Source organism: Pocillopora damicornis, chromosome 9 (assembly GCF_964200805.1).
Source record: "Pocillopora damicornis chromosome 9, jaPocDami1.2, whole genome shotgun sequence".
In the NCBI taxonomy this organism is placed as follows: Eukaryota; Metazoa; Cnidaria; class Anthozoa; order Scleractinia; family Pocilloporidae; genus Pocillopora; species Pocillopora damicornis.
In genome coordinates this window covers 11,644,793-11,655,063 of record NC_142678.1, presented here as the reverse complement: position 1 = coordinate 11,655,063, position 10,271 = coordinate 11,644,793, and the positions used below count along the sequence as shown (strand labels likewise).

Sequence of the window (10,271 nt, the reverse complement as noted above, 5' to 3'; positions counted from 1 at the left end):
GCTCACGTACACTACAGATTGTTTAAGAATCTATTTCAGCCGCTAACAGTCGTCAGTATTGGTAAGTATTCTAGACCCCTGGCAGATGATTTAATCAATTTTGAACGAAGGGATCAAAAAATGGTGGAGGTGCAACCATAATGTAATGCTTTTATCATACTTGCCTTTTTGCTGATTTTTGTGACTTTACAGGTCGTTACCCTTTGCAGCATCGTTTGTTTGGAAATTTTCCACGAGGAAGATTCAGCTGTCGAGACGTGTTTGAATTGATTTTCGCAACTTTCCTAGGTCAATAGTTTTTTCTACATCAGCATATAACGAACGCATTATGTAAATTTACCCTGGTGTGTTTATTCACTTGACGCTCGTGTTGACTTGTGTCAATGCTCATTTACTAAATCCGAAATCAAAGGTGACAAATATATCTTGTTGATTGATTCGTTCTTTCACATTACCTGCAAAAAGGGCATGTACTAGAATATAGACGATAGACGGTAGTTGACAAACGATGAACGGTAGGTGAAAGATTTTGTGATGTAGCTTGATCACGAATTCATAAATTGTCACGCAACCGCGTGAATGTTACATTAATCTTTACTTGTTACTTTCATTGTTTGCCTTGTGTTGTGTATACTATTCTACGCTCTCTTAAAGCTCCCCAAAGTATCGTAGATTAGAATTTTTATTGGATTCGAACCTCTTTCATCTTAACCTCACTCGTTAATCCTCTCATTTACCGCTGTCGACAAAAAGAGCTGAGGAATTTCGTATCTGGCTCTAGAGCCCAGGTTACGCATTCTGAAAACCAATAAATATGACAGGAAGAATCTAAGGAAACTCATTCAAAAACATTACTGCTATTCGTTTTAAAATTGTGTGAAAATAGCATAGGTATAGATATAGCTATTACTAATGAGATATGATACCACTGACAGTACAATGATGCACAACTCAGCGACACTCGACCGATATGCTCCGACTGTTGAATGCAACGTAACGGTCAAGGTTTCGATCGAGTGTCGACCGACATACCGACAAGGTATCGACCAACGGTCTACCAACTTGAATAACTTGGCGAACGAGAGTCGGCCGGCTATCGGTCGACTTGCTGACTGAGTATGGGCCGAGTATCGCTCAACACTCGGTTGAAATGTCGTCCGATAGTTTCCGTCGATACTCAGCCGACAGATACTTAAATACCCGTCATATCGCAATTTGAGGACTCACCAACGTCCTCAGTGAATCATTCCGCAAAGTTCGTACGGATCCAAACAATATCTGCATCGTAAATTCCCGGAAATTTTTTTTCGGGCAAATTTTTTTCGAAAAGCCGTCATGCAGAAAATCTTGTACGGGATTTGAACCCATGACCTATACCGGTGCAGCGCTCTACCGACTGAGCCAACAGGCCAACTGGGAGCTGATCATTATGTTGGTTCCAAATAAGTGTAAAGACCTGAATTTTTTTTCAGGCCTTATTTTTACTACTGACCAAGTAGTGTTCATTACCGCGAAGATCACTTTCAAATTCACGTCTTTACCCGCAGTTTAAATATATATCTTTCATATATTCACAGCCGTTTATTCACCACTTCACGGGTTTGTTTGGAACCAACATAATAACCAGCTCCCGGTTGGCTTGTTAGCTCAGTTGGTAGAGCGCTGCACCGGTATCGCATAGGTCATGGGTTCAAATCCCGTACAGGCCTCAATTTTTTTTTTAGGCCTTATTTTCACGACTGCTCAAATAGTGTTCATTACGATCACTTTCAAATTCACGTCTTTATCCGCAGTTCAAATATATGACTATCATATATTCACGGCTGTTTAGCAGAAACGTTGTTCACATGCAATGTATATTCAATACTTGTTGGAAAATTGAGAGGAGTCAATAGTTTCGTCACTCGTCTATGGAGATAAAAGTCTTCATGTGAAATTGGATTGCTTACTGATTGATTAGTTCACGATAGATTTGTCATCGACAATTATCGGAAAACCACTCTTTGAAAACGAATTAAGCTTATGTGGCCCGAGTAAAAGATATCAGCTTGTGGCATTTTAATCTGGGCAACGAGAAGTCATCGCCATGCAATTGATGTTGAATGAAGAACCATGTGCTCATAAAATGTTTTACATATATCATAAATCTCTCATTTACCATCTATGTTATTTTTTTAACGTTAAGCAGAACTATGTATTACATACAATTCGATAAAATAGAGACGAACATTATTGCATTCATTTCGTTTTAAAGCAAATTTTAATGCGGGATCTGTTACATGTGTGTAACTGGGGCAAATAACTAAATAACCTCCTACCTGGTAAAAATGTCCTCTCTTTAACCTAGTCTCATTTAGAGCCAGGCTTCACAAGCCGGTGTTAAGGTGTCACGAGCTGCTTTCTTTTTATAAATACAAACTTCCTCATTTCGCTTCGTCTCGAAAAGTAAATCAATGGATTAACAAGCGAGTTTAACATGATTTTATCGCTCCTAAAATTCCAATTGAGAAAGCAATGATCCAAAATACTAACACTGTCACATTGATGATAGTTTTAGTCATCATGTTTGAGCATTGCATCGTAAATGTGGTTGCTATGACCATCTCGAAAATGTATGCCTTCAACCTTCAGATGAAGGCATGAAGCAGCCATTGATATAAACATTACATCGAGATGAACTTTTTCAACTGTTTTACTGCTACTAAGACCCAGTAGTTGGAATGTCCTCCATAGAACGATGGCTGGCTAGGGACACCTGTCAATGCGTCAGTCACCGCTAAACAGGTCAGGAAGATGTTGTTCTTGGTTCAGAGTCGAGGTCTTGTTTTCACAGCATTCATCACAAGGACGTTGAGCAGAACTGTGAGAGGACATGTGGTGGTGTTGATGATGATGGTGATAATATAACTTACCTAAGGTGAGACATTTGCATAACTAATCATCCTTGCGGCGTTTACTTGCTCAGCAAGGTTTGATATTTTTAGTTGGATGCCTCGCTAATGAAGATCAACTGAATTTTTTGATCAATACGTGGCATTTTTGACGGCTTCGATCGCATTGCTCTACGCTGGGGTGCATGTGTTTCCTCTTAACTTTTTCTCACACATTAAGTACAGTAATTCTTAATTACTGCGGCTTTCAGTTTTTTCCGCCGTGGTGAGTTGAAGAGCAACTCAAGTTCAAAGATCGACCAGTTAAATATTATCTTTTGTTTGGGCCATTTGATTGACCGCCACTTTCATTTTCATGTGCTTTCACTTAACTTTTCTCTCGCGGATCTTCAAGAAGACGAAAGCGCACAAAATTTCGAAGCGGAATTGCATCACTTTGTAGCGTAGGAAGTTTCAGAAATTATTCTATGGTTTCACTGTTTTACATCGTGGACACGGCCGTCTAAGCGTATTTTGAACTTTTTGATTTTTCGGAGAAAGCAAAGTGTGATAAAGCTTTGCGATAAAATATCTTTAAAAGGTTCATCAAAAGGGTCCTTCAGGAAAAATTAAATACATTACGAAGTTTTGCTATTGTCGGCAAATTCTCGATATTTATGGTGAGTGGCTCTTAATTTTAATCTTCCCTCTTAGTGACCAAAAGTTATATTTTGCGATTCCGAACCAAATTAAGAATTTCATCAATCATTTAACCGACTCTCCAAGGTAGATGTCACTTTTAAGGAAACAGGGAGTCTAAAGGCTTCTTTTGAAAACGATTGATACGTTCGCGAGAAAAAGTCAAGTGGAAGCAACTGAACATGATAGTAACAGTCGACCAAACCACACGAATATACAGAATATAATTGAAAAAATCGATATATGAGATTGAGTTAATCCACATTAGCATTAGAAGTCACCATGGCAACACAATTGGCATCCTCATTAACTAATAATTTGAAATTGGTGTACCTCATGCGCGTGGAAAAGTCAAGTAGAAACACATGTACAAAACAATAGAGCTTGTCTATCCAAGCTCCTAAAAGACATCTACATGTGAGATCCAACACATTGATCAGAAGGTACGTCTGACCTTAGTTGGTATCCAAGTCATCCTACATGTATCAGACATTTTGGGGCTCAACTTTGAAACGTTACCAAGATGGCTAGTACTGCAAACGCCGCACTAGAGGTTAGTTACATCATCACTATCATCATCAATAGTATCACTTTTCCCTTCACAATTTTTCTCAACGTGTTGGTGATAATGGCCGTAAAAACGAGACCACGACTCCGAACAAACAGCAATATTTTACTGGCCTGCTTAGCGGTGACGGACGCTTTGGCCGGTGTCCTTGGACAACCGTCTTATATCCTGTGGAAGATATTCCTTTTACTCGGTCTCAGCTCAAGTGAAACAGTTGGAAATTTTAATATCACTGTTAAGGCTACTTTGGTGGTTGCTTCATGCCTTCATCTGATGTTGGTAACGTTCGAAAAGCTCATAGCGATCAAATTTACGATGCATTACTCAAACATTGTAACTCAGAGTACCATTAAGATAGCAGTAGTATCAGTTTGGATTATCGCTTTCACAGCAGTAAATTTAAGATTTTTGAAAATGTATGTATTAGCACGTTCCATATGTGGCTTTCTGATTATTTCGTGCATCGTTTTCGTTGCCTTCACTTCGATGATTTTGTTTCATGAAACCTGTCGCCACCAAAGGAAGATAAAAGCACAGAAACTGCCCCAAGAAGAAGTGAAAAGATTTACCAAAGAGAACAAAGCGCTTAAGACAACTGTGTTGGTAGTTTGTGCTGTTACTGTCTGCCTTCTTCCTGTTGTTTTCGGTCCAATCTCTTTAGTTGCAGGCTTTCATTATATTTCAACTATCATGGAACCATGGTGGCAAACATTTCCCTTGTTAAACTCGCTCGTCAATCCACTGATTTACTGCTGGAGACAAAAAGAAATAAGAATGTTTGTATTTAGAATAAGAAGCCAGGTTGGTCATGCAGCTAATAATGAGTGATGTGGCGTAGAGAACAAATCTTAAACAATCTTGAGCAATTTAATGTTACGACAATAAATGACATGCAAACATCGCTTTCTTCTCATTTCAATTTTAACTCGCATGAGTTTTATTTATAGCTCTATAGGGTTATGTTACCCGTATTTTCCATCCACTCATTACAATAATCTTCTCAGCGACTCTGTTTTGGAGAAAATTAAAGCGGCATATTTTAAGTAAAGGAAGCGAAATTTTGCTGCATATCAAACCTGATTCTCACAATATTCAGTTCAAAAGAATCACATATCCTTGCCAGGAGTGATATTTACTTAGTTTTTATGCATTTATGCACCTCTGAGGAAGCAGGTTAAATCATATTCGCTTTCGTTTCATTAGAGTGTCAATGAGAAAATCAGGCCGGAACAGAGGCGATGATATAAAAATTAGCATTACTTTTTGCTTTGTTCATTTGACAAATGGGAGAACCACCTGGAAATCTAATCTGCTTGATTATTCAATTGATTTATTCAGATTTGAAGCAGAAAGAGCTCTCTAAAATCTTTGGTCAGATTTCTTCCCCTCTCTCTCCTTGTAGTCCGAAAAAGGCCCTAAATCTTTAAAGAGAAACCAATTCATGCCATAATTGCTAGCTGGATAGTGCGAGCCATCAGAACAGTATTAAAAGTTTTGGGGAACTGATTGATTTCTTCTTGGGAACGTGATAGGCCAACACAATTGTAATGCAACTCTTTCGAGTGATATGTCATGGAATATCCTACGAGTCACCTCTATTTCTTCGAATAACACGAATCTCTATGATGAAACGACAAAGGTAGCTATCCAGTTTAAGTGGAGGAATTTCGGCCTGGCGTTTTTTCTTTGGTTTCTTTTCTGTTCTAAGAAAATATCAACTTCCTGATCAATCAGCAGCGTCTTTTTTGTTAAATACTCATTTTTTGCTTTGTTTTGGACCTCAGAATTAATGTCGAGGGAAACATTTGGCTCTGACATGGCTCAAGATAATACGACCCAAGGATTGGAATATCCAGGATATACGAGTGCTGGCAAAGAAGACAAGTTAATGTATCAGTCACCGCTAAACAGACCGGCAAGAATATTTCTTTGGTCAGAGACTCATTAATCGATATTTAATGTCCTATTTTAATTTACAAATCTATGCTCTAATTTCAATTACGCGGTTTCGCTGGAAATTATTTTAAATAAGTCAATATTTTGAGGAACCAAAAGTACCTAATACGAATTAATATTTTACAGGCGAACTTTATGAATTGAGGTATATCGCAGAGCATTTTCAAGATCTCTCAAGATAATTTTTTATACAAAATTTACAATTTTGGTGACTCACAACCTCACTCATTGCTAATAGTGTTGTCAGAAATTGTTTAAGAGAAAATTTCTTTTTGGGTCTCGTGTAAGGATATTATGGAAAATTATTTGTTTATCGTGGTTTTATACAGTAATGAACGTTTGATCTTTTGTCTCACGATGTAAATCGTAATTTAGCGAATATAGAAAAAAAATTTCAGCTAATCAAAAATTCTTGTTTCTATTTGGGCTCTGAGTCTTGCCAAAACATCTAATCACTGACCACAAGTAGGAATCCTTTAAGACATCCAATCAGTGGGAACTTTTCCATTGCGATACCTATCGTTCTACGGTCAGCGGATCATAAAGGTCGGACGTGTTTTCCTGAGCTCCGCCATTTTACTCAGTTTTCTTATTATTATTTGGCGCAAAAATGTATTCTTTGGTCATATAACTTCCGGGATAGTTCTCTCCAAGCAAGAAGATACCTCTGCCTTATCTCAAGAGAAGTGGCATAGTGGAATGCGTGGTTCTTATGTCTCTATGCACTCACGTGGTCGGAGGTTTCTTGCCACTCGAATTCCGTTGTGTCCTCGTTTTCCTTTCAAAGCAAAAGGATTGCGTTGCTGTCGTTTGAATGTGAAGTCATTACCTGTACACCTGGATGAAGTAGGTACTTTGATTCTCCTAAACAATCTAGATGTTTTTGCTGTAAGCGAAACCTGGTTGAATTCTACCTGGAACGACCATGAGTTAAATATTCAAGGTTATCAGTTATTTCGACAAGACAGAGAAACGACCGTTGCATCTAAAGCTCCAAATGGTGGTGGTGTCGCAATCTATGCTAAGCCACGCTTCACTGCCGAAGAATGACATTTTCAAATGAAACGCACATAGAACTCATATGTTTACAGCTCAGGCAGCATGTAGTATTAGCAGCGAATCGTAATCTGGAGAGAATAACTTCGCAAACAACTTTTACACAGCAACAATACAAAAGAAGCTTCTATGAAAACGCTTATTGCGCCCTAATCAAACGGGTATCCCTCGTGCACAACCCATAACTCAAAATTAATCCAAAAGTGATTCAAATCATTTTAGATTTTACACATATCAAGAAATGTGTTCTTCAGGTCCAAAATGGTTAGGCCTCTTTAATGCTTAGGGGTTGCATTCAATAGTATTATCGCCATGAGAGTAGGATCATGTGCGTGGCTACCATAGAACCAAAGACCTGACTGTTATAGTCCAAACATTAAATTCAAGTCTTAATAAGAAAGACTGTTATGGAAGTTCTCTTTGTCGTTATTTATTTTTCTAGGCACATAATGAATAAAAGAAGGACAAAAATATTCATGAAACCATAGCCTCCACAAAAGTTATAGCGCTTCTCTTGGAGAGCAAAATGTTTTTCTGGAAATTCAATTTTTGTTTAGTGCGATGAATAATGTGAAAACACTTTGGACAGGGTGACCGTTAAAACCTTTCGTGTAATAAAATTATATAGAATTTCCGGCGTTTGAGTGGATACGAATTAGCCGGATATGAAATATTTCTGCGGCACAGGAGCAGTAGGGACTGGGGCAGTTGAAATGCAGCATGGGTAGAATGGAGTGCTACAAAGGGGATGTTTATTACGTGGGAAAGCATTTTAGACCGACACCTCGTCTTGCTTACGTTATTTTTTAGTATATATTTGATTTACTAGTGACAGTTCGAGTTTCACAAGGGTTTCTTGGCTTGTTTGCGTTTCCTAAAATTATTTAGAGTTTTCCGCGCTTTGTCGGATTACATGTTTAGTAAATAAGGGCAAAGACCTTCCAGCCGTGTAGCCTTCGAAGGATGGGCTTTTCAGATCATGAGCCATAGATCCTACCCAGATGTCCTGCCGAATTTTTTTCCCTATCGGGGTTTTTTTCTGGCCTCTGTTCTGAAAGTATACTGTGTTAACTGTCGCTCAGCTCTGTTCTAGTTTTTCCACCTCATGTTTGAATGTAATAGAGGTTGTTGTATAACGTATTGTTACATGTGTGGTGCTCGTCCGAAACAGCCTTAATGAACCTGATGGTTTCTCTAATTCATGTGTACTGCGTAGTGGAGCCGAAATCTTTTCTTTCCTCAAGTCATTTTAATCAAATCCTATTGAAGCGGCCGTAAGTAGGCTTCTTGAAAGTTGGAAATCTTCAATGTGCTTCGGTGTGGCAATTTTGGTTTGATTTCACATCGCCAGATTATGTTAAATAATGCTTTCATTGTGTCCCAGCCATAGTTAGGGGGAGCTTAAAGCTTAAAATCTAAGATTTAATCAAAAATGTTGACTTTCTTTTATTAAAAGATCGCACGTAATCGTTCATGCTACGTAGCATATTCAGCATGCGCACGTATAATTTTATTTTGAGCAAATTACAAAGTCAGTATTGTGTTTTAAGAGGCGAACTTTAGGTATTTTTAATGCCTGCGAGCTGTAGTTTTAAAGCAGGCACGAGAAAACTATTCGAAAAGCATTTGCAACATTGAATTGAAATCTCCCTCTGATTTCATCAAACATATAAATTTCCCAATTTCTCAGACTTCGTCGTTTATGTAGTGACGACGACGTGGCTATCCTGTTTCTGTCGTCCAAACGGGCCACCACCGTGCCCAACAAATTAATTGACAGTCAGCACTACAAACGGCTGTTAAGGAAAACACTGACCGCATTCCATTCACTCTTACATTTCACCCCCACAACCACGCGGTTGAATCTATTATTTTTAAAAACTTTAAATTACTCCAAAACTATTCAGAGACTGGCACTATCTTTTCGCAACTCTCACTCATTTCATTCAAACGTGACAAAAACATAAGCAACTTTTTGGTCAGAAGTTCACTCCAAACCAATGACCAATCTGGAACTTTCAAATGCGCTCGCTCACGTTGCAAAACTTGTCCTTTCATTTACAACGTAGAGAAATTATCGGTACCCAAGAGATCTTTTAGGATCACTGATCACTTTACGTGTACCTCCGCCAATGTTATTTAATGCATAACATGCACTTATTGTTATAAGTTATACATTGGCGAAACAAGAAGACGACTAGGTGACCGATTCCGAAAACACTTTCGCGACGTAAAAAGAAATGACAAAGACGCATCCAAACCAGTCGCTAGACGCTTTAATCTCCCCAACCATTCAAAACAGCATATGGCAGTTTGCGGCCTTTCCTTACATCTAGGCAGTTCGGAAACAAAAATTTATCTTTCAAATCGGCACCCTTAATCCCCACGGAATCAGCGAGCGCTTTTCATTCAACTAATTTATTCCTGTTTTCTCTTCACCATATTCCTACCAATAGCGTAGCTCCACTTTCAGCATATAAACTCACCCACAACTCACAATTCCTCCAATCGCTCTGACGAAGGGCTAACGCTCGAAACGTCAGCTTTTTTACCCTTTACGGTGGCCAATTTACGTTTTCAACTCAGTTGCTAACACTTAATTACCTGCTATACTCTTCCACCGACGCAGCACCACAGTTTCTTTGGAAACTTACCCCCTTTAATATTAAACGTTGTTCAATTACGTTCTTCCGGGTTTGTAACTAAACTTATCCGAGTTCAGATTGACTTGGGAAGTACGCATATGATCTGTGGTCGTATTCGGGATTTTGACTCTATAGAATTACCCCTCTTTTAGTCGATGCACTGCCTGGTTCTCATTCTCGATACAAGCTTCCTTATTAGTTGTTTACTCCAGAAGTGAATCAATGGGTTAACAAGCGAGTTTAAAATTGCCGTTTTTTTCCACACTTCTTCCGTGTTTGGGAAAATAGCATATGTCTTAAGCGCCCTGTTTTCTTTGTTTCATCTTTCCACTTCTTTTTGGTCGGTTCCTGTGCTTTTATCTTCCTTTGTTGCTGTTATGCGAAGTCGTCCACTGAACAAGAACAACCAGTTGTAGATGCTAAAAGTGTCATCAACCAAATTCATTTGGAACTTTTCAGCTCCGTTCAAATCTTGCG

At 38.6% G+C, this 10,271-nt stretch overlaps 1 protein-coding gene and 1 pseudogene across 1 annotated transcript; both read left to right on the top strand.

Annotated features, from left to right (window-relative positions):
- The first annotated feature begins 4,092 nt into the window (after nt 1–4,092).
- On the top strand, nt 4,093–4,965 carry LOC113676506 (beta-2 adrenergic receptor). Its single transcript, XM_027193169.2, has one exon. It carries the CDS (start codon nt 4,093–4,095, stop codon nt 4,963–4,965), a length of 873 nt encoding a protein of 290 aa, XP_027048970.2.
- Nucleotides 4,966–9,043: 4,078 nt separating this feature from the next.
- LOC149040111 (uncharacterized) lies at nt 9,044–9,566 on the top strand (annotated as a pseudogene).
- Nucleotides 9,567–10,271: the final 705 nt, after the last annotated feature.